The following is a 26,388-nucleotide window of genomic DNA, read 5'->3' on the forward strand; positions in this document are numbered from 1 at the left end:
CGGGGAATATTTTGGGGTGCAGAGACGGGGGTGCTGCGGGGGCCGAGCCCCGGTGACGCTGCAGCCGGCCCCGGGCCGGGGAGGGGACAGGACCGGGGTCCGCAGCCCCTGTCCCGCGGCACAAGGTCCCCAAATCCCCCCTGGGACATACGTTTTGGGGCCGGCCGGGCCGTCCCTGCTCCACCTTTGGGGACTGGCCCCCGATTTTTGGGGGAGTACAGAGGGGTCCCGGCCCCCAGGACTCGTTCCCCCCCGGGCTGGTACCGGGCACCGCGGGGCCCCCCCGAGGGTCGCTCCCCAAAGGCGCAGCGGGGCCGCCGGTGCCGAGCCCGGGGTGCGGGTGGCCGCAGCCCCCCGGGACCCACTCGGGGGGACCGGGGCCGGTCCTCGGGGCTCCGCCCGTTGGCCCGGGCCGAGGGGGGCCAAACAGCACCGAGAAACCGGGTCTGGGGGCGTCGGGGGCGCGGATTTCGTTGTGGCGAGCCGCGGCCCCAAAACACCGAGTTTTGCCCGTAAAACGAGCGCCGGCAGCGGGTGGGAGCCGCCAGGGCCGAACCGGAGCCGCCGAACCGGAGTGAACCGAACCGGATCGAGCCGGGCCCGACGGCGCTCCCCGGTCCTGCGCCCGGCTTGGCTCGGCTCGGCCGGGGGGGGCAAGCCGGGGTGTGTGAGTGCGTGTGTATGCTTGTGTATATACGTGTGTACGTGTGCATATGTGTGTGTGCGTGTACGTATATGGGCGTACATGAATGTATATGGGTGTCTATGAATGTACGTGTGCACATACGTGTGCGTACGTGTGTCTATGTGCGCGCATATGAATTCATACGCGTGTGCATGTATATGTGCGTGTGTGTGTGAATGTGTACGTGTGTATATGTGTGTGTGTATGTATATGAGCGTGTGAGCGCCGTGTCCCTCCCTCCAGCCACCCCACCCCCGGGGAGGGGAGGGCTGGAGGGGAGGGGGGCTCCGACGGCTCGCCTCGCTCCGGCAGCCCCAGTCTCTCCGGCAAACGTCAGGGAGGTCATTAATAACCAATTAGGAGGGTCAATGAAGCTCATATATAGCCGGGCGGGAGCCGCCGAGCCGCACGGAGCCCGGCCGCCGCCTCGCCCCCATGATGGGCTCGGTGCTGCCCGCCGAAGCCCTGGTGCTCAAACCCGGGCTGAAGCCGCAGGGGCTGGCCCTGGCCGAGGTGATCACGTCGGACATCCTGCACAGCTTCCTCTACGGCCGCTGGCGGAACGTGCTGGGCGAGCAGCTCTTCGAGGAGAAGAGCGGCCCCAAAACCGCCTTCACGGCCGAGGTCCTGGCGCAGTCCTTCTCCGGAGGTGAGTGCCCGGCCCCGCCGCCGTCGGGGCTTCGCCGCCGGCCGCTTTGACTCGGGCTTGACCCGAGAAAGTTCCCACCTCGGCCGCGGGCTGAGCGGGGGCAGGGGAGGGGGTCGGGGCCGCCGCTTTCCCCCGAGCCGCCCCCGGCCGCATTCAGGGCCCCGCACAATGTCTTTTCTCTCGTCCCGGCTCCCTTTTTCCCCCTCCTCTCCCACCTCCCTCTCGGATTTCTGTTCCTCTCTTAATTTACCGTGAAGGCTAATTCCATTTCCATTCACGATATGTCAACCATCTCATCTCCCCATTTTGTAAGAGGAATTCCTGGGCCCTTTTAAACAAGCCCCCGCGCCATTCAGGCACAATGTACCGCTACAGCATTCCTAAAGGACTAATGAATTTAGAATTAGCAATTTCTTTCTACTTGAGTTTAATGAATGCAGATCACTTTAACGGCATGACAAATTGCTGGATGGGCCGAAATAGACACCATTTAACCCCCTTTCTCAGCCCCGCTCTCTCGCCCGGCCCGGGCCGCTTTTCCCAGGTACCGGCTCAATGCCCTGGAGGGGAACCTTGTAGCGCTTTGTAGGAGCTCTCCCGGCCCTTTAAAAGCCCCGGCCCCGGCACAAAGCAGCGCTTTGGGGGTGCCAGCCCGGGGTCCCCGCGCCCCGGCCCCGGCCCGGGGACAGCGCGGCCGGGCCCGGGGGCGGCGGCGAGGGGGGACCCCGGGGTGCGGGGGGAGGCAGCGGCCGGTCCCCCCCCCGCCGACCCCTGTCCCCGCCGTCCTCAGAGGTGCAGAAGCTGTCCAGCCTGGTGCTGCCGTCGGAGGTGATCATCGCGCAGAGCTCCATCCCCGGCGAAGGGCTCGGCATCTTCTCCAAGACGTGGATCAAGGCGGGCACCGAAATGGGGCCCTTCACGGGCAGGGTCATCTCGCCCGAGCACGTGGACCTGTGCAAGAACAACAACCTCATGTGGGAGGTAACGGCCCCCGGGGCTTTGTCCTGAGCTCTGCGTGCCTCAGTTTCCCCTGGCTCTCCCCAGGGCAGGCTGCTTTAGGAGACCCGTGGGGCTGCAGGTGGGTGCGAGGCTCCTGCAGCCCGCTCTCGGAGCAGCCCCAAACCCCTGCTGCTCGTGTCCCATGCTGTGGGGTCGCATCCTGCCCTGCCCTTCCCTGTTTGGGGTGAAACGCCCGGCTGGTAGCTCCCCACAGCGTGCACGGTGGGTGAAACCGGCTCTGCCCATCCCCTGCTTTGTCCCAGCCCCGGTGCGGTTACCCTGAGAGATGCCGTGGGTTTTGGGGTGATCTGAGCTGCCAGGGCATCACAGCCAGTAGAAGGGGTTTTGCTCATTTTTTTGGTTTCACTGACTGCCCGATTTGCACCGATTATTATTATTATTATTCTATGCAGAGTGGAAGCTTGCCTCACCTTTTCTGCCACCCCACCAAGCATCTTCCCGCAGGGCCAGCTCCGGCGGGCCCCTTCCTGCTCCTCGCAGGGACGCCGCTTCTCCCCGAGGCGGTGGCAGGGTGCTGAGCAGCCTCTTTGGGGCTGAGCTGCCGGCTGGGCTCCGCCGAGAAGGGCACTGAGGCAGGGAGCCGTGTGGAGAACCAGCGGTGCCCACCCAGCGAGCACCCAGCACCACGATCGGGAAGGGGCCGGGCACCTCCTGTCCGGAGGCAGCGGCTCCTGGCTGCCTGCTGGGTCTCGGCCCCGAGGCCGTGCTGCTTTGGGGCTTGTCCCCAGCCGGGGACGTGATCCCAGAGCATCCCCCAGCGCCGCGACCCCCGTGCAGGAGTTGGAGGGGCTTGGTCCGCCGCGGGCAGCGCCGCCACCGAGTGCTGTGTCCCCCTGCCAGGTCTTCAACGAGGACGGCACGGTGCGGTACTTCATCGATGCCAGCCAGGAGGACCACCGCAGCTGGATGACCTACATCAAATGTGCCCGGAACGAGCAGGAGCAGAACCTGGAGGTGGTGCAGATCGGGAACAGCATCTTCTACAAGGCCATTGAGGTACACGGGGCCGGGAGGCAACGGGGAGCTGCAGGAGGGGAGCAGGGCGCTGGGAACCCACCTCTGCAGATCCCTTTCCTTGTTCGTGGGGCTGTTGCTGGAGCACCCGTGGGAGCGCAGGGCACCCAGACCCGTGGGGAAATGCCATTGCGTGGGCTTCAGGGAGGCAGCGAAGTGCCCTTCTCTTCTCTCTTCCCTTCTGGTGGGCTCAAGGGGTGAGGTGTGCTGAGCACGGGGAGAGCAGACGCTGCCCAAGCTTGTTTTGGGGCATAAAATGTGAAAAGAGCTGTGATCCTGGCTCTGCCGGGGCTTTGGGCAGGGGCAGGGTTTTGATGCCGTCTTGAAAAACGGGATTTTTGCGCATGCAGAACCTGCTTCAGTGCAGCAGGGAAAAGTCTGGGGGTTCTGCGAATGCCCGGTGCTGGGTGCCAGCTGTGCTTGGCTCCGCAGCTTTCACCTGGGGGTCGCAGCAGCTCTGGGTGCAAAGGGAGCAGGAGGAGGACGGGGCTGTGGGATCCGGGAAGGGAGCGGCGCCGGTGCTGCTGCAGCCGTGCCTTGGGCATCCTGCTGCGGGCGAGGGCCTCATCCTGCCCAGCTCATCCTCACGCTCCTGTACAACATGCGGGCAAGCACTGGGTCCCAGGGATGCCCCAGGGTGTGGGGGTGAAAGCTGCGGGTGCCAGGATGGAGGCGAGTGCCCGGCTGCCCCGGCAGCATCAACCCCATGCCCGTATGAGTTGCGCGGTGCCAGTAGCACGATGGTGGGCACCAGCCCTGCTTATGTGCAGCATCCCCGTAAAATGATCCTGGTGGAGGAGGAGGATGGCGGTAGCACGGGGCGATGTCAGCGGGCAGCTGCCCTGGCTTAAAGCGGTGCGAGGGGACAGCTCCTGCTGCTGCGGGGAGAGGGAGCGCGGCTGGGAAGAGCGCGAGCGCCCGCGGGCACTGTAGGCAAGGGCAGCTCCCCCGATCCTTTGGCCCCTGCGGTGGCTGACAGAGGAGCAGGCGGGCCGTGGGACAGGACCACGGCCAATCCTGCGCTGAGCCAGCACCAGGATTTGGGATCGGTGCAGTGGGATGGGGAAGGCGAGTAGGGGGGTGAGGGAAGAACAGCCCTGCTGCTGCTGCGGGAGGGCGCGTGTCTCTCACCGGGGTCTGCGAGCAGGAGCCCTGAGCACCTCTGTGCTGCTCTCCCCACCCTGGGTTTCCCTTCGCAGGCTTCAGCTGCGCCCAGTTTTAAGACCTGAAGTTCTTGAGGGCAGCTGTGCCTGGTGTGGCATTAGCTTAACTGCTTTTTATTCGTAGATCGTGCAGAGGTGTGCAATTCGGGGTACAGCAGTGTGTCGGCCCTTGCGGACTTGCCTATGCGGGGCAATGGGGCAGGTGAGATGAGTACTTGGGGAGGTGCGAGTAGGGGGTTATCGCACGGCGATAACTAATCCGCAGGCTCGTTCCCTGCTGGACTGAATCACTGAGCACCGGAGCAGATTAGTTTAATTCCCTCAGCACAGGCGGCGAAGTTGAAATGTGGAGAGTCGAACCCTGCGTGGTGGGGACGTGGGGATGAGAGGTGCCTGTGTCCTGCTGCAGTGCCACGGGGAGGGGAAGGGGCCGGGGCTTTCCTGGTGAGAGCGTGGGGAAGGGGAGCACCAAGAGGGTGAGGAGCTGGGTCACAGCCGTGCATGACAGGTCTGGGGCCGCGTCCTTTGCGGGCTCCCCTTTCCCACCGGTGCCTGTACAGCACGCCTGTGTGCACACACCCCTGCGGTCCAAAACCCGCTGCCTGTTCAAACTCCTTGGGGTTTGCGCACCGAGAAGCAAAGAAAACGCAGGAGAGGTTTGCCTTTTGCGGCTCTCCCTGCTTGCTAACCCCCTAGCTCGGCGTCGCACAAACGCAGCGTCTCAGACAGGAGCGAGCTCCCTGCCCTCGCAGCCTTGTGTCCCCCCCCCCGCACCCACCTCGCCCTGCTGCAAACCCAGCACTGAGACCTCACTGGGGCAGGGCAGGCGAACGTCGCCTGCTCCTGGTGGTGCCCTCGGCTTGCAGCAGGTACCTGCAAGGGCACCATCACCCCCTGGAGCCCCACTGGCCCTGGGGTGTTCCCCACCTCCCAGCCCAGCACCAGCGAGCCGTCCGGCCCCGCTGTGCTGGGACCCCGGCGCTGTGCTTCTTCGGACGCCTTTCCCACCTGCCCACCGCTTTACTGGGCTTACTGGGTGCCTTCCTCACCGTTCGGCATCCGTATTTTCATGCGGTTTTGCTCGTTCCCGCCCTTACTCGGCGGTTTGCTTTTCCCACCCTCTTCCTCAGCAATTCCAAGTTGGAAAATGCAATACTGGAAAATACAGTGAGGGCAGTGAGCTCTGCCCTTCTATCTGCAGGCCACGAGGTTCTTAGGGGGTAATATAAATTGATTTGGGGTGCGTGCATGTGAACGCGCTGCTGGCATGTGCACCAGCTCCAGCAGACCATGCACAGGTGTGCACACCCACGATGTGCACGCAGGCATGCACTTGTTTTTTTTTCTAATCCTTCCAGCAATATTTTATTTGTATTAAAAATAATTAACTTTCTGTTAAGAGAAAATGATGCAGAGAAACAGCACGAATTTGGAAGGGGAAGCGATATCGGCTTCTCCTTCTCAGCCTCTCGCCCTGCAGCCCCAGTGAGGCCCTTACGCAGAGGGAGACTTAAAAATACGGAGTCCGATTGCCACTGCTTTCCGCTGCTTAAAATCAGGCACATTTTCAGTGCTACGGTGATCTAACTTATGATCCGCGTTTCGTGGAAGTGGTGCTTTTCTTGAACCGCTCTGCGTATGGAAAGCCGACCTCTGCAACAGCAGACTGTCTCATTCCTAAATTAGTTTTTTAACACTAGGGACCTGCAAGGGAAAAGCATATTTTTTTTTTTTTTTTAGGGTTATTTTTTATTGGTGTTGCCTTGTGCAGTTGCTCTGCTGTGAGAGCATCCGTGCTCCCAGCCACGGCCGCTTTGCGTGGCGAGGTTGGGCACCTTTTCCTGGCTGCTCGCTCCAGGGAACAGAACCGCAGCACTGGGGGCAGGAGGGGCGCCCTCGTTTCGTGGGAGCAGGGCTGGTGAAAGAGCCCTTCCTGCCCTCTAGATCTGCTTGGGCTATTGCAGGCATTTGGGGTTCGGTGCAGGCAGCATCTCGCCCCCGAGCCATGCTCCCCTCCGCCCCCCGGGCTGGGCGAGCCCTCTGCTGCAGCTGCATTTCCACCCGAGTGCCGACACGGCCTTGCTAAAACAACCCCGGTGGGGTGGGCGATGCTGCGCGTGTCCTGCAGCGAGGGGGTGCCCAGAGCCGCAGCGCCGTGCGGGGGCGCTGAGCTGGGTGTCCACGTCAGTGCTGCCTGCTCCGGTGTCTTGCACCTCGCTGCGTGTTGTGGGATGGCTTATTTCTCTGCGCTGCTGCTTCCTCGCCTCCCTGAGCTGCAGGGACCGCAGGGGCTGTGCTCCGTCGCTGCCGGGTCACCGGTTGTCACCTTCCTGGCCCTGGGGGACACCAAGGTGCATCTCTGTGCCGGCGGTGTGTGGTGCTGAGCTGTGCCACCTCCTCCAGCACCGCAGCATGGGCAGCGCTGGGACCTCCGGCAGGACCCGATGGCAGCGGGATCTTTTAGGGATGGGGGACGGCCAGAGGGGTCCGCAGCGACCGGCTGAGGATGCGGGTAGAGCCGTGCCATCCCGACCCCCCCCGTCTGTCTCTCTCCAGATGATTCCTCCGGATCAGGAGCTGCTGGTCTGGTACGGGAACTCCCACAACACCTTCCTGGGCATCCCGGGCGTGCCGGGGCTGGAAGAGGAGCAGAAGAAGAACAAGCATGGTAAGTAACATCGGAGACAGACACGGGCACGGCATCCGTGTTGTTCTCTGCTCACCCTGTCCCCAGCCCTGAGGGCAGGGGTGGGCATGGGGCAGGGACCCCCTCAGCTCTCTGGGGACAAACACGGGGAACATCGAGCAGCACAACGCACCCCATGCTGGGCACACAACCCCACGTAGCTCTCCCTGGCTCCACGATCTTCCTGGGAGAGGCTGATCTGCCTCGGCTGTACTGCAGAGCCCATCTTCCCTGAGGCAGAGCCATGCAGCTGGGGCAGGTCCCCGGGATTTGGGGACCACCTCCGTGCACGACTTGTCCCTGGCTGGTGCTGGTGCTGCGACCAGCGACTGCTGGGCAGGGAGGGAGCCCTGACGCACTGCGAGGTGCTGGGATGCAGTCACGTATTTTCCTGCTCTGCATTTAACAGCACAAGCTGTTTTTTCCCCAGATCCCCAGCGCAGGCTTCTCTTCCCCTGGGCTTTCGCTCTCTGCCTGTTTCGGTGGTTCCCCAGGGCGCTCCTCTGCAGGCAGGCAGCGGGTCCCTTTCGGGGCTCACCCAAAGGGTGAGCTGGGCTCAGAGCCGAGCCCCTCCGTGCTCCCCGCTCCGTGTGAGCAGGGTCAGAGCCCAGCAGGGCGGGGGGCGAAGCTGGGACTGAGGCATGGCACTGCTGGCAGCTCCCTGTCACCCTCCTGTATCACACGCCCACGTCGCTGCTCCGGGTGGCTGCGGCGTGCGGCTGGGGGCACCCGGACAGGGGCACGGGGAGGTGCCTGCCCCAAACCCTCAGCACCACCTCGCTCCACCCCTGCTCTCTGATCCTGGCTGCTTTGGCCGTGTAGGTGCAGGAGAAATGAGAGGTAGCCAAAGGAGGGGGAAAGCGCATCCCACGTGAAATCCCTTTCTGTAGGGGGAACGGGTCAGCTTGAGCATCCCCCCTCACCTTAATTGGTGTGAGCCTGCTCCCAGCTCCGTCCCCATCCCAAATCCACAAACACCAGCCTGAGATCTTGCAGTGCTGGGGCTGGTTGTGTCTGCTCGTGGGCACCCTCAGCAGGCAGGGGAGCCAGCGAGGGGGCACGGGGTGGTTATTTAGGGCAGTCAGCACTGCGGGCAACTCAGGAATGGGGGTGAGCCCGGAGGGCAGCACCCGACCGCTGCATCTGTCGTCCCCAGAGGATTTCCACGCGGTGGAGACGGGGGCCAGCACGACCGGGCGCATGCGCTGCGTCATCTGCCACCGCGGCTTCAACTCCCGCAGCAACCTGCGCTCCCACATGCGCATCCACACCCTGGACAAGCCCTTCGTGTGCCGCTTCTGCAACCGCCGCTTCAGCCAGTCCTCCACCCTCCGCAACCACGTCCGCTTGCACACCGGCGAGCGGCCCTACAAGTGCCAGGTTTGCCAAAGTGCCTACTCCCAGCTCGCCGGGCTGCGGGCACACCAGAAAAGCGCCCGCCACCGGCCCCCCAACGCCTCCCTGCAGGCTCACTCCCCTGCCCTGCCCGTGCCCCATCCTGCCTCCCTGGCCCATCACATCCCCACCATGGTGCTGTGAGCCCCGGCACGGCAGCGGGTTTTCGGAAAGCCGCTGCCAACGGGCAAAAGACTGGCGCTGAGACATGCAAAAAGCCGGGGGCCCTTGGCAGAGCTGGGGGGCAGAGGCAGGGCTGCTTTGCGTGGTGAGCAGGGCACTGGTTTCGTTTTGGAGCATCGCCGCGTGCGTGGGGTTTGGTGGGAGGGGAGACAGGGACCCCCCCCAGCTCTGCGGGCTGCACCTTGCTGGGTGCTCCCCGAGGGGGTGCGATAGAGGGTGAGCTGCTTGTCCCCGGGGCTGGCAGGGGGACAGGGGCGAAGGGATGGTGCATCCACGGGCAGGGCACGGCGCGGCGTCTCGTGGATTTGCTGGTGCGCTACGGGCGGGCTGGGGCAGCCTCAAGGCTGTGCCTGGATGAATCGCGCCTGGGTTTTGCAGACAATTTGGTGGAAAGACGAATTGCTCTTGCCCCTTCTTTCTGCCCCAGCAAGTGCCCAGCAGAGAGACGTGGCACGGCCCTGCTGGGGCCATCAGCTTTCTCTCTGGTGGCCCTTCCCAAGGGACAGATTTCCCTCCTGGGGAGCCCTGGTTCAGCAAACGGTCGTGTTTCCCCCTGAGCTGCATTCAGCCTCCCTGCCTGCCTTCCTCCAGCCCCAGCCGTGCGCTGGGGTTCGCCCAGCGCCTGCGGGTGATGGGGTTGGGGTGCCGTGCTGGAGGGGACAAGCCAAGGGACGCGCCCAGCACGACGTGCCCACCGGGAATGCCCATCCACGGGCAGGTTTCGTGGGGTGCTGCTCCAGCATCGCTCCCCATCGCTCCCTGCAGCCGTGAGGGAACATTTCGCTGTTCCGTCTGCTGCCCTCTGGGGACAGAAAACCCGTCCCTGGGCCAGCTCCGTCCCCAAGGACAACTCTAAGCGCCCTCTGGAGTCCTGCCACATGCGAGAGGAGCTGTGTATCATAAAGCTTGAAAGAAGGTATTCTAATATTAATTATAAGTCTAAGATGTATAAAGTTCTCACAAACTGTGTTTTACTTCCAGAAAAAAAAAAAAGAAAAAAAACCTGTCACTTTAACTTTGTAAATATTTATGTAAAACATTATTTACAAAACTTTGATATTATATATTATTTGATTGTATATGTACACAGTGTAAATACATTTGTACCTCTCTCTTGTATTCTAAATAAAAATTACTTGGAACATTTATCATTTAGAAGATGGATAGTGTTGAGAGCTTTATTTTGCTCTGTGCTGGGTGGAAGAATATAGTAATCAGGAAGAGTTAGTCTCAAATAACATGAGGCAAATAAGTGGATGTAGCATTGACTGTTGGACCAAGCTGTGAGAAGAGGAAAGATCAGCTCTAGGAAACAGAAACCATTCTGCAGATCAAAAGCGAAGGGATGCATTCACGCTAGTAACAGATGGGGTGGTACTATTTGGGCTGGTCCCTCCCTGCCTCCACTTGTACAGTCTCTGTTTGAAACAACAACTGTTGATATTTTTTAATACCTTCCGCGAAATAATAGTCATATTTCAGCTGTGACAGGCTACGGGTGCAAGTTTTGCTTGAAATAATAATAATATTTGATTTTGGTCTGAGGAACCGAAGCATTCACGGAGGGTCAGCCCTGGCTTTTTTTTTTCCTCTGTATTTTCTCAGCAGCTCTAAGACTCTAACTGGTGTTTGGAGGAAATGAATAAAACTTCCACACAAACGTATTATTTAATGTTAGAGCAGCTCTGCCAAGGGTAAATCCTTCATCCTTCAAGAGCGCTTTTCGGGCACTGTGCTTCCCTGCAGACACAGGCTGTGGGCTCATTACGGGCATCACTTGGGCGGGTGACTCTGCTGTGTAATGCAGGTCAGGCCGGTCTTCTGCTCACTGCCTGGCTCCTCCACGCCCGTGGTGTGTGCTTCAGCCTCTGCGCTCTTCCAGGCACCTTCATTTCATCTTGGGAGACAATCACAGCATTGTCTCAAAAAAAAAAAAAAAAGGGAAATAATTTACATGTACACACACATAAGCAGAAATTAAGAGTTGAGGGGGGGGCTGCTCTCCTTCACCTTCAGGTCAAACATTTCGCTCTGTTCCCTGCTTGCTGACTTTATCCCCTTCCACCACAGCCTCAGCAGCACAGGGCTGTGTCGCACCACCAGTACGAAGCCGCAGCGCCTGTGTTTCCCCACAGCCAATTCCCCTGGTAAGAAATGGCTGCCGGGCCTGGCCTGGCTCAACGCACTGGGCTGCAGGGCAGGGCCCCGAGCTGAGGGGCTGGCGGCTCGGGGAGCCCCAGGCCGGGGCTGCGGGGTGAGGAGAGGCCGGTGCGGGTCCCCCGCCTCGGCACCTCAGAGGCCTGGCACAGGATTGAAGGCGCCTTGCCCGCACCAAACATGGCTCCCCTCTCCCTTTCGATCCCAACGCAGGGAAGCCCCCGCCTCCCGTTCGTGCCAGCAACCACAATGGCCGCCCAGCACGAAGGCGGCGCTACACCTGATGCTGCCCCCCCGCCTCCACAGCGGCCCTCACTCAAGATGGCGGCGCCCACGCCTCAGGCGCGCTTTTTGCCAGCAGCCAGGATGGCGGCCGGAAGGCGCGTGTGGAAGGGGGCGCCGGCGCCGCGCCGCCCGTCCCCAAGATGGCGGCCGTCGCCATGAGGCTGCCGGTATCCCGCAAGGCGGTGGCGCCGAGCAGGCCGCGGGGCGGCGAGAAGCACCTGGTGGCGCCGGGGGACACCATCACCACGGACACGGGCTACATGAGGTGGGGGCCGCGGCGGCGGGGGAAGCGGCGGGGAGGCGGGGGCCGGCCGGTGTCGGGCTCTCTTCAGGTTCCCGTTCCCACCGCAGGGGCCATGGCACCTACGTGGATGAGGAGAAGCTCATCGCCTCGGTGGCCGGTGCTGTGGAGAGGGTGAACAAGCTGGTGTGCGTCAAAGCGCTGAAGACCAGGTGAGTACCTAAGCTTTGGTTACGGTGCGGGTGATGCAGGAGCCAAGGTGTGGGTGGTTGCTGTGGGAAGAGATGTGATTAATAATTAATAAACTGCTCTCTGTTCCTCCACCAGGTACAACGGTGAAGTCGGCGACATCGTGGTTGGGAGGATCACGGAGGTAAAGCCTGCAGGCCCCCGCTGTGCTGCCCTGCTCGAGGCGTGACTTTAGGGGGCTCCTAAAAGTGTGCTGGTGTCAGGGCGTTGTGGTTCTTGGTGCTGCAGGGCAGCCGAGTGCTCGCAGGGTTGGATGCAACGCTCTTTCAGTCTGCAGGACATTGAATAAAACACCTGCTGAGAACAGAGGAAAATATATTTGGTTACAGAGGCACTGTTAGCATATGCTTTTTCAAAAAGGTGAAGCTGAAAGTAGGCTGCAGTGCTGTCTCAACTCCCGCTTGTCTCAGTGCTGGTACAGACCCAACAGAAGCACTTGTGCAGGTCCTGGGGTGGGCTATTGTGGTCACGTCACTGCTCGTGGCCTTTTGGCGTGAATCTGTCAGGTGCCGAAGATCTGTGAAGAGATCTTGTTAATTTTCTGAGTGTACAGCAACAGATTTTTTCTTTTCCAGGTTCAGCAGAAACGATGGAAAGTGGAAACCAATTCCAGGCTAGATTCAGTCTTGTTGCTGTCATCTATGAATTTACCTGGTGGGGAACTGGTGAGTGCAGTTTGTACAGAGAAGTGCCAGAGCCCTGTCTTGTTCTGCTTCCACAGCAGGAAGTTCTGGAGAGCCCGTCCCACAGTTAGCACACAAGTAGTGTTGGGTTTTGTTCCTGCAGGAGGGTCTGTAGTACTCTGGTAACTTACTTTTAGGGTTATTTTGACATAAACACTTCCGTGATTTAAAGGTGTGCTGACCAGTTTACCTGATTTTCCTCGGTGACCAGATTGCATTTTTCACAGCATCCTAAAGAGATGGTCCCCCCTAGCATAGGTGTTAATTAACGTTTTCTAATTCTTAGTGATGTGTAATTTTTTCTGGCATTGTCCTTTTCAGAGAAGGAGATCGGCAGAAGATGAGCTTGCAATGAGGGACTATCTGCAGGAAGGGGACCTCATCAGTGTATCCTTCCACTGCTTGCATTCAGACAGAAGAGTCAGGGGGCATGGGGGGAACACCTAGACCTCAGCCAGCCTGGCTGACACAGAGAGCTCTCTGCCACGGGCAGCCGGTGGCTGTTGGCTCTGAGCAGCAGTAGGGAGCTTGTTTCCTTAACTGGCCCTGACAGGCAGAAGTCCAGTCTGTCTTTTCTGATGGAGCTGTGTCACTGCACACCCGGAGTCTGAAATACGGGAAGGTAAATTTTTCAAAAGCACTCGGTCTTGGCCTAATTTTGTTCCATTTAGCTTACATGAGTGTCTAGCATGGTGCTGAGCACTCTTTAGATTTCCTAAACTGCATAACTGGCTGGAATTGGAAGCAGTTTAGAGCTCTTTCTCTGATGGCATCTCCTTGCTACAAAAAGAGGGGTGTGAGAAAGGCAGAAAGAAGAGGAGATGTCCCTTTGAAGAGAGCTCTGGTGAAGGGTATCGTTTAGCATATCAGAAAGTTATAGCTAGGCTGGTGGTCCTGTGTTAGAAGGCCAGGCCTTTCTTAAATACAACACAGCTCTATCCATGTCAGTAGAATTTATTTGATTTTTATCAAGGTAACAGTATGATTTGGCCTTTTGGGGAGATTTTTAAGAAAAGCTCTGGAGAAGAACAGGGTGTTATAACCCATTTGTGCAGGTTAGGAAGAGTCTTAGCTCCCACACTGGAACACAAAGAAGAGTTCCCCAACGCAGAGAGCGTGTGCTTTGAACTGCTGCTGTCGCTGTTACGGATTGTGAGTCCTGTTTCCCCCACTAGCTGCTTGGGAGTTGAAACCCAGGGAGAAAAATCTTCTGGCTCAAACTTTATCGTTCCTCTTCTGCAGGTCATTGCCCCTGTGACTTGTTTCTCACTCCAGGGCTCTATTTTAGGCTTTACGCAGTCGGCATTTATCTCTGGTTTTGTGCATTGAAATAAGCCAAGGGGCCATTGGAGCGCAGGCTGCAGTCAGGATTACTAGACCGAGGGTATTAGCGCTTAAAAGATGAAAGCAAAGTGTGCTTATTGCACAAAGGGTGAAGGACAGCGACTGGATTAAGAGGGAAAGTGTTCTTCTAAATTGGGCCTCTCAGTCGTCATTTTTCTGCAGGGATGGTTGATGTCTAGTTACGATCGAGATATTATTAACATTTGTGCTAAGCACTTAGAGTATTCTTCATCTTCAAAGGACTGCACAGGCATTAGCTAATCCTTCCAGCACTCCCAGAGGCAGGCAGGTTTTATATTCACTGTTTCACAGGAAAGAATGTTAAAATTGACCAGTTCTTCGACCAAAAATGGAGTGCATGTCAGTGACTTGATGTTATCCATGGTGGCTTGTGTCTCTCACGCTGAGTGTCGTGGTCTCTTCTTCAGCTTGGCCAGGGTGTGCTCGTTCAGGTCTCGCCCTCCCTCGTGAAACGCCAGAAGACTCACTTCCACGACTTGCCCTGTGGTGCATCTGTGATCCTCGGCAACAACGGTTTCATCTGGATCTACCCAACTACAGAGCAGAAAGATGAAGAGGCAGGGGGCTTCACCACCAACCTAGAGGTGAGAGGACACGGAGGATGACGAACCTTGTTCTACCAATGATGCTTTGCTAGTTTAACGTGGTCCAAGAGGCACACGAATAACTTGAGGCTTTCAAGAAGTGGGTATTAGATTTGTGCAAAACATTTTTTATAGTAGGTTTGCATTATTTCCGTGTGTACTCATCTCTTTTCGTCTGTCCTTCCTCAGCCAGTTCCCTTGTCTGACCGGGAGGTGATCTCACGGCTCCGAAACTGCATTGTGGCTCTGGCTACTCAGAAGTTGATGCTCTTTGACACTAGCATCCTGTATTGCTATGAGGCATCCCTTCCTCATCAGGTACAGAAGCCAGTGTCGTACACTTTATTCCACACTCTGGGGAGGGATTAGAAAGGCTGCATCAGTTGCTGCTGAAGTTAATAAGTTATGTGGTAGGGCTTCTTTTTATCTTTCCAAAGGATTTTGTAGTAAGTGATAATACGAACTTCCCCCTTACACATGACATAAATTGCCTTGGACATTTTCAGAAATAGTTCGAAGGGTTCTGGCTCTGGCAAAGCCCACCTATTTCTGTAGAGAAATAGTTCAATTTTTTGATACATGTTGTGTATCTCTTGCTGGGTGGGATTATGGACCATCTGTGATCCCTGTGAAAATAGCATTGCATTTGAGATTGTATGAGGCTAAGGTGCAGTTTGAGAACAAGTGGAAAAGCAAGCATTGTGTATTGTACAGAGACTGGCCTTCTGTTTATAGCTTCATTCTGCACGTGCTGGTAGGCTCCCTCAGTTTCAGCTTTTGCTGTTGTACACCTTTCCTCCGTGAGTTTGTAGGTTCTGCCAGGACAGTCATTAGCAGTTCTCGTGTCATAAACAAGTAAGATCTGAAGTGGCTTTTTCTTTCATCCACAGTGGCAGTACACTCAGCTAGATGGGGTGTTCTTTTGAACTGTTCTCCTGGTTAAGACATCTTTTCCCTTCCCAAATACTGGTTTATGGCCTTCCGTAAAGGTTGGGAGTTGTTAGTAGATTCTCCTTTGATTTCTTATGGTCTCTATATGAAATAGTAGGCTGGCAAAGTTAACTTGGAGTGCAATGGTAGTAGTTGTTTTTTGGTGCCAATGTTACTCTTCTTTCCACTCCAGATCAAGGATATTCTCAAACCAGAGGTGACGGAGGAGATCGTTCTGGAAACCCGGCAGAGGTTGTTGGATCTGGAGGGATAGTGTCAGAAGCAGTTATTTGAAGCCCCACCATGGCAGCTTTTGATTCTCAGTATTTTTTTTTTTCAGTGTTTGAGTTCCAGGCATTCATTCCATACTTCAGAAATTACCAAAATTGCTCATTTTAACTCCTTGGATACCTCCTGAGTCCTTTTAGTACGATCGTACTAAATAGTACTTGAGTACAATAGCCTTTTAGTACAGCAGTACATATCTGACCTTTATGAAGACACAGATACAACTGGGACATACCTTGTTGCTGTGTCTAGTGCCCCTGAATTTGGTGTAGAACAATAGGGAGGAAAGGATGTGCTTTGTGATTGGTTTCTTCCTTCCCAAAGGCTTTTAAATTGTTTTTAATTTTTCTTTATTGTGATGCAGATCTGCCAGTCTGACTTAGAGTTTTTATTTTCTGTCTTTGAGACTGCAGAAGTACAAGTCTTCAGAGGAAAGGAGCATATAACCACATTGTGAGTTTAGATGTTCATGGTTTATATGTCTCAAGGGTTTGAGACTGGATGTGGCTGTCCACATGACCCGGGTAGCCACGGGCAAGCGGCGCCTTCTCAATCTGTGTGCATCCTGCTAGTCCCTTTTATATGCCTGATGTGGCAAGCTTGTCCTCTGAAGAGGCTCCGGTATTGTTTTCTATAAAAATATTTTATATTTCAATAAATTTTTTGAAACAGAGGTAGTTACTCAGGAGCGTGTGCATTGGTTTATCCTCCTCTGGAATGAATTTGGTCTAACTAGAGGACTACAGTTGGCTTAAGTTTCCTTGTGCCAGGACTCTTGGAATGGTTGCAGTGTCCTGGTGCCTCCCCTTCCACTGTCGCTCTTCATCCCTTTCAAACAGGACTTGACCTTCATTTTCAGCATGTCTTCCATGCAGGGTAAGTGTGTAAGTGCCTGGCACTGTTCACAGTGGCTTTCTCTCAATTTTGCGTCACCGCAAGATGCCATGGAAAGGTGAGTCATACAGCTGTGTCAGGGCTGGGGGAGGCAGGGAGCCCAGCAGGACACTGGCCTGAGGACCTTGGTTAGAGGTGGGCATGCTGAGCCAGATGTTGTCACTTGCCTTCCCTGTGTAGAATGGATGTGCTGCTTTTCTTTCAATATCCTTTCAGATCTCTGATGTCGTATTAGAACTGTTTGTTTTATATGTGTATTGTGTGTGTGTGTGTATATATATATTTGTTTCGTATTAGAGCTGCTTGCACCACGATGTTATAGTTGTTAAAAAGGCTGAAAAATCAAAAAGTCTACCCCAATTCCCCCTGAATCTAATCTTAATGTTTCAAGTTCTCATGCTTGCCTCAGGCAAAAGGAAAAAATTTTTGCTCAGTCTTTTCCTGGAAACAATAAATATCTTTCCTTGCTTTTCATCTGGTTCAGACTGCTCTGCCTGTGGTCCAGAGTAAGCACTAGGTGGCAGCTTCAGATCGTGTTTGTAGTAATCTTCAGCAGCTTTGCTTCATTTCTTTCCAAACAACAAGGGCTGGATGTCTGCCACCAGTGCTGCTACCTAAATACTTAGTAGAGCATTATGGAGCTCGGTGGCTAAGGACAAGCAAGGACACGGGTAATCCATTCTGCTGCTGCAAAACTCAAACTTTAGCCCATGCTGCCTCTGTAAAATAGTACTTAAATTCCTGGGGCTGTGTCAGTAGAACATTCCATGCAAGATCCAGGAATTGTTATTTCTGAGTTTTCCGAGGATTCCTTAGGAAATGTTAGAACAATTACATCCCCAAGATGACTTGGGAAGGTTGAAGACCAAAGCCTGACGGTGACGTTTTCAGGTCTGTATATGAGGCTGCTACCAGCGTTGTCTGCATCAGCATGGATGGGAACAGTACAGAAACCGAAAGCTTCAGCAGTCTCTGCATCTTCCAATTAGAAGAGTACCTCTTTTTTTTCTATCCCTCTGCTGTAGTGTAGCAGCTGTTTATCTTACTACTGTTTGGGGAGACTGCGGTTTCTGCTGTGAGGCATCTATGGGTATGTACAGGCAATGAGGTAGTGTCTGATGTTCCCTTTTTTGAAAGCATTTTTGAAGGCTAATGAGTAGTCTTTATTTCATCCAGTAGCTCTCTTTTTGTCTCTGCCACTTAACTATGTCAGGTAAAGGGCAAAAAAAGATGAAGAGACTGTACTTCACCACCTCCCAGAGAGATTTGATATCTGGAAATGGTTCTGCTGATCTCTTACGTGAACGCAAAATGCTGCTCTGTCCTTCAGCAACCTCTCTGCAGGCATCTAACAGGTCAGGAAGGATCTGGGGGTGGGTTATGAGGCTCTTGAAAGCACCGTCAGTAATGTGGTAGAAGTTTTCTCTCAAATGTGGGCTGTCAGACCTGCAAGGTGAGACACTGCCGGGTTCTGATAACGTGAATCTCAGGAAAAGGGAGCTGGTGTCTCTGCAGCAGGATGTGCCTGCACAGATGAGTTGTTCTCTTGTTGTTTGTTTGTATGTTTTTTCTTATTTTTTCTACATAGCAGCATCTTTTTAAAACTATGCTCCATGTCCAGGCTTCTCATGCTAATCCTGTCTTCCCAGCGTGAACTTTGGATACGTATGCTCAATAAATGAATATTCAACCTGAGAAACAACAAGCTAGATTTAGACTGCTTCATCTGCACACTGCAGCATTCCTGATATTTTGGCTGTGGGAATGTGTTAAACAGGGAAGGGCATGGGACTCATCCAGTTACGTGCTCCCAGATTCTTGGCAGTTTTGTTTTTCAACCTAAGAAGAAGAGCATAAGCAGGAAAGGTTTGTTTATTGATCACTTCTGATCTGTGCAGGGAAATGAAGGTCCTGGTATTTTTCTCCATGGCCACGAGAGGTCATTGCTGTTCTCTGCACATTCAGCCAGTGCCAAGCCCAGACCTAAATTCTGTGAGAAGGCTTCAACGAGGGGATTGTTGGCAGTTCCTGCAACCCCATCTATGGTAGCTTTGCAAGCCAGCACGTAATAAGAGATGGGAATGACAAGCTTGCTGGGGAGGGATAAACTTCCTAAGCAGTTTCAAAGGTGTCTGATACAAGTACATGCCCAGCAGCCGTTTACTGATGATTTGACTGAATCCTTGTGGCGTTTCTCTTTGATAAATATCGAGAGCTCTTGACCAGCGCTCATCCACCTCACAAGCGATGGGATGTGCTTCTAGAGCTCACAGTTTCCACGCAGAGGCTTCAGGTATTAGTCATGACCCACAGTATGGCAAATGGCTCTTCTACGTTGCCCACCAGAGATGAGTGTGGAGTTGGGGGGACTGGGGGAAGTTTGGCAAACAGGACTGGGGAAGCCAGGGCCCCTATGTGCATAGGCAGGTCCACACAAGAAGGTGGGCAGGCTGTATAGATGCCTTTGAAATGGGAAGTGCTCAAGATGTGGAGGAGGACTCCAGCAAAAGCAGCATCCTCTTGCATTCGTGAAATAGCTTGTGGGATTTTGCTAGGCAGCTAAGAAGGAGGGATGAAAAAGAAGAAACCATGGTTTCTGTGGTTTAGGAACAAAACCATAGCTGAAACCGGGGTGGGAAAAATTAACATACAGAGAATGCCCATGTACTCACTAAAACAGCTTAGAGCAATATGATTTTTGGTCACTGCTGTCTGACAGCATCGAGCCTGTTTGTAAACCAGCCACAGCACCTGCTTGTGCTGCCTATTCCAAGGCTGATACATAGCACAGATGTGCTTGCAAGTGGAGCTAGTAAATAGTTCCCTTGCTGGTGAGTGCTGCCTGGAGAAATGAGAGCACAAATCACTCATCTGTAGAAATAAATTTCCTGTTTCTTGGTGCTAGCGTTTGATTCATGAACTAATATGAAGAACGGCAACCCCTCCCTTCACTTCCAGTAATAACCACTGGGATTTCAAATCTGTGCTAATGGATTATTAATCCAATTACTGCCGCTATTATGTTACTTCTGTATCATCTGTGTGCAGTTTTGCTGTTCAAGTGAGGTGAATGGTATAAATAAAAAGCCTTGAGCAGACCCTAGAAGATACTGAAATCCCACTGAGATTAAAGGCAGTCTCGAAATGGTTGTCTCAGGTTTCTGAGGACTGGTAATTAACGTGGTAAGGCTTGGTATTTGATGAAGTGGTTTAAGATATTGTTACAGGGGAAATGGAGAAAATATCACTGCAGCTGTTGGATGTAATAACCCCACATGTAATGGAAGGTAAATGGAGAAAGTACTGAAATTTCTGGATTTCACTTTGCTTCAGTCCTACCATAGTACCTGATAGAGATTATCCAGAAGGGATAGAAGGGAGAAGGCTCAGAAGGGAGTAACTTTTTCATTAAGGGATGGTTGGTATTGACTAATCTAGTAAGAAATCTCCCTCAAGTTGCTCGGCCTGTGTTGACAGCTGTTTCCTCATTTTCCTTCAATCCATGGAATCAGCCAGGGTTGGAGCTATCAACATTGGAGCTGAGTAGATTAGATCATTGTAGTGAAAAGCTTATCTCCATTACTGAGATAAACCTGGAGAAATTCTGCTGAGAGGTTGTGGCCCTGGATTTGTCTCAGGGTAATGTTGCAGAATTTCTCTCTACTGCATCTGTAGCACAAACAGCCTCAGTACCTGCAGCTTGAGTCACTAATGGGGAAATACAATAAAAATGGTTTGGGATCAGTATCGTGGCTGAGAATTAGTGATGTAGGAGCAGGCGGGTGCAGCAGAGATGGAGGATCCCTTAGGCCTGAAAGAAGGGCTATATTTCAAATGCTGTTGCCGGAAGATGAAAAATACATGTCAGCCAGGGACCTTGAGTGTGGCGTAGGAGATGTGGAGTGTGTTTGGATTTGTCACAAGGGAGGAGCCCGTATAAACAAGCCACTCTGTGGCCAGATGGTTACCCTGAGCATGAGGCTACTGCAGAAATTGCATTTGTGTGTTCTCCCATTGTCAAGTGGGAGCAGACGCAGACCTTTGACCAAGACACCCTGACCTCATACTGCTGCCTCAACCCTCCTCTATTCCCAAGGTGAACTGGAGAATGTACGAGGAACTAAACATCTTCGGCGTCATGGGCTGTGCTCTGCAGCGTGGGGAACGCGTGTGCTGCACATCTAACGGGTGCCACAGCGCAGGCTGAACAATGGGGGGTTTAGCTCCGGCGTGGTACAGAACGGTGCACGAATAAAATCGTATTTGTTTTATTGCCTCTTTGATTGGCCTCCGTGGATGTTTTTGGTGTGAAGTTTTGCATATCCACTGACGGCATTAGTGAGGAAGCCAAGTCCTTTGTGCAGGCAGGACGAGTGATCCCTGCCTGTGGCGGAGCTGATGGCGGGGCGTGCAGCTGCCCAGGTCGAGGTCTCCTCATCCTTCCACGTCCCTGCGGGGAACGCAGGGTCCTGAGCTGTCCCGGAGCCTTAGACCCGTCATGGCAGGGGGGCCGTAGGTGGTCCGAGGGCCAGCCAGCTCTCCCTGACAGGCGGAGGAAGCGACTTGGGTGGCCCTCGCACAGGGACAAGGGCTGTGCCGTGAGCTTTCTGGGCCCTTGGCTGTGCTCCATGTAGGGGAAGAGCCCAGCTTTACGCCTCAGTTCGCATCGTTTGGTGGTGTAATATGAGCAAATACCTCTCCCACCTGCCCTTTCCACCATCTTCCCCTTCACCCCGTTCCCCTCAGATATCCCTCATCCTGAGGAACGTGGGGGCACCCCCTTCATGCTGCCTCCTCCCCCCCCAAACCCCATCGTGGCACCCCCATTTGCCTCATGGCTTCGTTCCCTATCCCCTCAGCGCCCCATTATTCCCTCAGAGCCCCCCTTTCCCTCATTTTCTCCCAAATCCTCGCCCATTTCCCTCAGCCCCCCCCCCCCGATTTCTCCTCACAGCCTCGCCCCCGTTCCCTCACGGTGTTCCCCCCCCGACAAACTCTTTCTCCTCAGCGGCTCCCCCGGCTCTCCCCGTCCCCTCCCGGGCCCGGCTGCGGGAGGGAGGCGGCGGCGATGGCGGAGGAGGGGCCGGAAGGGGATGTGACCGCCCGCCGGCCGGGGCCGCGCCGCGGGTTCCGCCATCTCCCTCACCGCTCCCGGGGGTCTCCCCCCCGCTTTGTCCCCCTCCTCCTGTCAGCCTCCCTTCCTCCTTCTCCTCCTCAGCCCGCTCCGCGGTCCCCGGGGCCAGGCTCGGCCTCGCCCCGCCGTGCCGGGCGCCCCCCCCGCGGGCATGCAGCCGGCCCCGCTCGGCCTCCCGGGGGTGCTGTGCGGGAGCCTCCCTCCCGGAGCCCGGCCGCGGCCCCGCTCCTCCTCCTCCTCCTCCTCCTCCTCCTCCTCCTCGCCGGCGGCCCCCGGCTCCCCGTGAGGGCTCCCCGTGAGGAAGGCCGGAGGCAGGCAGGCAGCCGAGAGCGGGCCCAGCGCTGCTTCGACGGCCTCCATGGCCCCCCGGCACCCCCCCAGCTCGCCCCGAGGGAGAGGCACGGGAGGAGGCGAGGTGAGGCCGGGGGAGGCCGGAGGACGCCGGGCCCTGAGGTGCCCCCGCCGGGCTCCTTGAAGCCGGGCTGGTGTCGGGGGACCCGGCGGTGCGCGGAGCCAAGCAGGCGGCTCGGTGGCCTTCGCGAACTCAATGCTATGCAAAAGAAAAGGAAAAAGAAAAAAAGGAAAAAAAAAAGGAACCTTGACCCTGGTCGCAGGGGGGGAATGAGCGTTTCCTGCCCGGGGTGAGCCTGCACGTGGTTTCTCGTGTGTGAGGTGAACTAATCCTGCTTGCCTCGGTGGAAGACGCGCTGCATATGGCGACGTGAAACTTTGGTGACACTTGTTGTTACGGTGTGATCGGAACTCTTAACTTTCCTTTTTTTTTTTTCATAAAGCCACCTAAGAAGCCTTGCTGCTGTCTTCAAAAGCATTGGGAGAATCTGTGCTTGTCTTGGTTCTTTGCCTCAAGTGACTTTATTACACGGTGAGTGCAAGCAGCACACCCATCTGAAAGAAATTCTCCTTCAAAGCTCCTTCCCAGCCTGGAAGATCGGGCGTCACGGACTTCTGCAGAAGCTTCTCGTCCTGGGAAAGGCTGCCCATAGCTGCTTTATGGGGCAGCAGCCTGGAAAAGTTCTTGGGGACCAAAGGAGGCCAAGTCTGCCTGCCCTGCACTTTATCAAAGGAGCAGGGAAGAAGGAGTCATCGAGGCATGGGGGCCCGCACTGTAACGTCTTTGTCGAACATGGTAAGAGGTTTCAGTTGTTTTTTCTCTTGGTTTAATTTTGATTTACCAACACAGATGTGGTACGTGTTTGCTGAAGTGCATGGTGCAGATACAAAAATGCTGTGCTTCGTGGAAGTCTTTTGTTTGCTCTCCCTTCGTGCTTAAGGTGAATCTTCTGTGATTGTTTCTTATGAAAATACTCCACGTGCATCAGATTGCTCAAAACCTGGGTTGTGTTCCTGCTAAATACGGAATACAAGGAAGTAGCTTTTTAACATCCTACAAGCTTCTCATTCCTGCCTTGGATTTTTTTTTTTTAAGGTCTGTGTAAGTGTTTCATCCTTTTTGAGTAGTTTATTTCCTAGGTGTTGATGAACCACAGCTGATGGTGATGCTACTGCCAGTGACAAGTGTTTTCAATTATCTTTACAAAAGGGGTTCTGCTACTTGGAAAAAAATAGACAGCTTTGGAATCTTTGTGGATACTGCTGTTGTGACAACTGGTGGGAATAAAATAGTTTCTTGTTAATTTGCTCAGTGCGTTTACAGCATTTTTGGTTAGTGGTTTCTCATAGCCAGTTAAGCTCTGATCTTGTGCTGTGGTGGATTTAAGTGCAAGGGGCTAAAAGTGGCCGAGTTAGGGGTATAGCAACCCTTTCACCTGTTGGCATCCCGCAAATTAAGAAGGGGTCAAGAATCTCGGGAAATAACAGCAAATCAGAAGTGCAGTAGCAATTGGTTGGCTTAGTAAATGTTGCAAACGATTTATTTGTTTTTTAAGTGTCAGAAGAGATTTCAGCTAAAGGCGTCTCTTTCAAAAGTTAGACACAGAAACGAATTGTTTCTCTGATTCTTTTTGGAGTAATCCTTGCTTTTGCAGAGCAGTTTTTCAGTTCTAATATTATTTGAGAAAATGTGCAGCAGGCCTCTATCCCGGGCTGGAGGATAGGATTTTCGTAAAGCTTCTTCAACAGTTCTGACCTCACAGGAAAGTTTATCTGTGAACAAAACAAAACTGCATGTATAATCTTCATCTAATTAAAAATGAAAATGTTTGCTGTCTGAGAACATAATCCACCAGTAAGTGGAACAGCTTTGGTTTGGTTTCATTTTAGCTTTCAAACTTTCTCTTACCCTGTGTTTCTAGAAGGGACCAAGAAATTCTGTGAAGTGTTTAGCAAAGACACCAGCAGAGATGTACTGAAATACTATTTTGAGTCACAGCTATTTCTTCTGATTTTTGCACAGTGTTTGTGTGCTGAGGTTATTTGGGTATTGGAGGTAATTACTGGAAGGTTGGAGAATAAGGGCTAACTTAGCCCCCCGATGAGAAACCTGCTGCAGGACTATTCCAAGCCGTGCTGTCCAGACCATGCTACACCCACTCCTCCAACCCTGGTTTGGTCGCTGCTTTTGCTCCTTTGGACAGTTTCAAGGTCAGATGCGATACAGCGAGCGCTGACCGCAAGCAGTGCAGTATTCTACCAACCTGTGGTGTTTTGATGTAGCAGAAGAGCCAGAAACGCTCCTTTTTGATCATGTAACAGGAGTAGGCAGATGGTAACTTTATGCTGGTATGACCCCAGGTCAGAAGATCCTAGCACATTTGCAAAGAAAAACAGCAGCTATGATGTCCATATACCATATGTCCACAAGAGACCTCGGTGGCTTGATTTAGAAAAGAATAAACTTGAAAGGGGACATCAAGGCCAGTACATCTGTTCGGAGAACTGCAAAAGATCAGCCTCGCTTATCCGCATGAGGAAAAGTTTCTTCCTTTGAGTAAATGAAATGGTTCTTCGTGATGCTGGCACGAGGAGGCTGTACCACCGGTTTTGTGTTGTTCAGCTCTATTTTGAGTTTGGGCTCCTTCTAGCCTGAAAAACGATGTCTTAAAATATCTAGAAAAATACAGAGGAAGCAAAGTTCATTGTAGAAAGTTATTCAACTCCCTCATTTTTTTTTTAATTGACAGCTTTCTTGTCTTTGGAAATATATATATAATCTGACATACGGCCCTTATGACCTGTTGACTTTACTGTTGATGGACAGAATAATGTTTCATGGTTTCAGTCCTGTTCAGAAGTGGTACAATAGGCTGCATTTTATAAAAGTAGATTGGGATTTCTTAAGACTTAATTTTTTCCATGTTTGTCTTCCAGCATTTTCATTACATGGTTTCTTCTGAATGCTAAACGCTGTGTCTGCATTCTCTGACTGGGCCTGCTTTAAGGGCTCCTTAAAGCTAACCCTTAGTGGTAGCTGAACTCCTAAAGGAACTTGTTTGAAGTTCTTGTTTTAATATACAAAAAAAGTTGAGTTGGTAGTAGCGGCCTGCTCTGGTTGTCTTTCGGTAAAGCCGTCTGTAACCTTGGCTCGGTGTTTCAGTGGGACTGCTCCCTGCTAAGTCCTACCAGGGGCTCCTCAGTAGGCACTTAGCGGTGATTTTCAGAGCACTGGCGATCTTAAATGCTTCCCTAGTACTGAATTAGGTTGGTAAATAGGCAAATTAGGTTGGTAAATATTATCAGATGCTAACAGCATATGGCAAAATGACCTTCAGGGCAGTAATTCCATTTCTCAGGCTGTAGCACTCGAAGCAATGCATCAAGTGGTTTCTGAAAAGCAAGAAGGCAAGTGGCCAGCAGTCAGCTCTGCTGGTGGTCAGATGCTGGGCTGGAATAATGCAGGAAAGCTCTGAACTTTGTTATGAGTTGACAATTGTGGGAAAAATCTGTGGGCAAGTGTTGGAGTTGTTCTTTGCCTTGTTCCTTTATCCCCTAAGAATATTTTACGCACTGGAGTTTGCTCTGGTGCAGTTACCCTGGGCAGCGGGGTAGCCCTTGATGGGATTTTATGCATTTTGGTGCAGATGAGAAAGCGTAATGGCAACGTTTACCTCTTCCCCTCTACTTTTCTCAGCTGAGAAATGAGTCTGCAGTCGCTGCTTTTGGGGAGTATCCAACTGAGAGCAAAACCTCGGCCAGTATCTGATTAGTGGGAAGGACTTTGTCAGTGCAGGTCGGTTTGCCCAGTAGTACCTCGTAGTACCAGGACGTCGTTCTCAGCAGAACGCTTGCTTTTGGAAAGAAGAAAACAAAATCTGTCTTGCCCCGAGACTTGCTGCACTCCATGAACATCACACCTCTGCCTGTCTTGGGGTGCCGCTGCACGGGGAACGAGCAGCTTCCCTGCAGCATCGCGGTACAGCAGGAGCTCTAAGCAAAAGCGGCACCCGAAGGCTTTGAAAAATGAATTTTAACGGCTAACTTGTGCTGCTGAGGTGAAGAAGAGTTGAGGTTACTGAACTCCGCTGGCTGTGGGGTTGCTGCCTGGTCAGCAGCAGGGCAGCGTTGCGAGGGGTGAAATCCCGAGGGGTTTCCCTGCTTGTATGTGCCCCAAAAGCTGGATTTTATACGTAGATTGCGATAGCAGCCGTGAACAGGACCAGTCTGTCCATGGTTGTGGTGTCAGACCTTGAGTCAGCTTTTTGGCTTTAATAATGGGAAATTTGGTAAGTAGCAGCCTGAAATGTAGGGTGTTCACATGATGCCAAAGCTCTGATATCCGTCTCTGCTGTCATTAGCACCAGTTTTGCTGCGGCAGTCAGAACTAGCTGAGTGGGGGGAGCAGAAACTTTCTGGAGAGGTTTTGGGC

General features: G+C 53.9%; 3 protein-coding genes across 5 annotated transcripts in view; all 3 read left to right on the top strand.

The window, feature by feature from the left end:
- The first annotated feature begins 890 nt into the window (after nucleotides 1-890).
- PRDM12 (PR/SET domain 12) lies at nucleotides 891-9,821 on the top strand. Its single transcript, XM_040531778.1, has 5 exons — nucleotides 891-1,334; nucleotides 2,125-2,315; nucleotides 3,195-3,350; nucleotides 7,088-7,199; nucleotides 8,374-9,821. Exons 1-5 carry the CDS (start codon nucleotides 1,121-1,123, stop codon nucleotides 8,754-8,756), a joined length of 1,056 nt encoding a protein of 351 aa, XP_040387712.1. The 5' UTR covers nucleotides 891-1,120; the 3' UTR covers nucleotides 8,757-9,821.
- Nucleotides 9,822-11,333: 1,512 nt separating this feature from the next.
- Nucleotides 11,334-16,250, top strand: EXOSC2 (exosome component 2). Its single transcript, XM_040531779.1, has 9 exons — nucleotides 11,334-11,502; nucleotides 11,589-11,690; nucleotides 11,806-11,851; nucleotides 12,303-12,392; nucleotides 12,732-12,797; nucleotides 12,964-13,032; nucleotides 14,183-14,359; nucleotides 14,549-14,677; nucleotides 15,483-16,250. Exons 1-9 carry the CDS (start codon nucleotides 11,378-11,380, stop codon nucleotides 15,561-15,563), a joined length of 885 nt encoding a protein of 294 aa, XP_040387713.1. The 5' UTR covers nucleotides 11,334-11,377; the 3' UTR covers nucleotides 15,564-16,250.
- Nucleotides 16,251-21,586: 5,336 nt separating this feature from the next.
- Nucleotides 21,587-26,388, top strand: part of ABL1 (ABL proto-oncogene 1, non-receptor tyrosine kinase) — a 75,739-nt gene continuing 70,937 nt past the window's right edge. The window contains exons 1-2 of one of the 3 annotated variants that reach the window (XM_040531160.1): nucleotides 21,587-22,246; nucleotides 22,400-22,752. In XM_040531160.1, the coding sequence (XP_040387094.1) occupies nucleotides 22,158-22,246; nucleotides 22,400-22,752 (442 nt within the window). In that variant the 5' untranslated portion in view covers nucleotides 21,587-22,157. Of the gene's footprint in view, nucleotides 22,753-26,388 lie in introns of all 3 variants that reach the window. The other 2 variants (XM_040531162.1, XM_040531161.1) reach the window with 2 other exon arrangements.

Source organism: Cygnus olor, chromosome 19 (genome assembly GCF_009769625.2).
Source record: "Cygnus olor isolate bCygOlo1 chromosome 19, bCygOlo1.pri.v2, whole genome shotgun sequence".
Taxonomy (NCBI): Eukaryota; Metazoa; Chordata; class Aves; order Anseriformes; family Anatidae; genus Cygnus; species Cygnus olor.

Bases quoted from the DNA above. Each gene is read 5' to 3' on its own strand.
- EXOSC2 (XM_040531779.1), top strand. From the start codon at position 11,378: ATGGCGGCCGTCGCCATGAGGCTGCCGGTATCCCGCAAGGCGGTGGCG. The intron at 11,691-11,805 runs GTGAGTACCTAA...TTCCTCCACCAG, and splicing joins GTCAAAGCGCTGAAGACCAG to GTACAACGGTGAAGTCGGCG. The intron at 12,798-12,963 runs GTATCCTTCCAC...TGGCCCTGACAG, and splicing joins AGGAAGGGGACCTCATCAGT to GCAGAAGTCCAGTCTGTCTT.
- PRDM12 (XM_040531778.1), top strand. From the start codon at position 1,121: ATGATGGGCTCGGTGCTGCCCGCCGAAGCCCTGGTGCTCAAACCCGGG. The intron at 2,316-3,194 runs GTAACGGCCCCC...TCCCCCTGCCAG, and splicing joins ACAACAACCTCATGTGGGAG to GTCTTCAACGAGGACGGCAC. The intron at 7,200-8,373 runs GTAAGTAACATC...TGTCGTCCCCAG, and splicing joins GCAGAAGAAGAACAAGCATG to AGGATTTCCACGCGGTGGAG.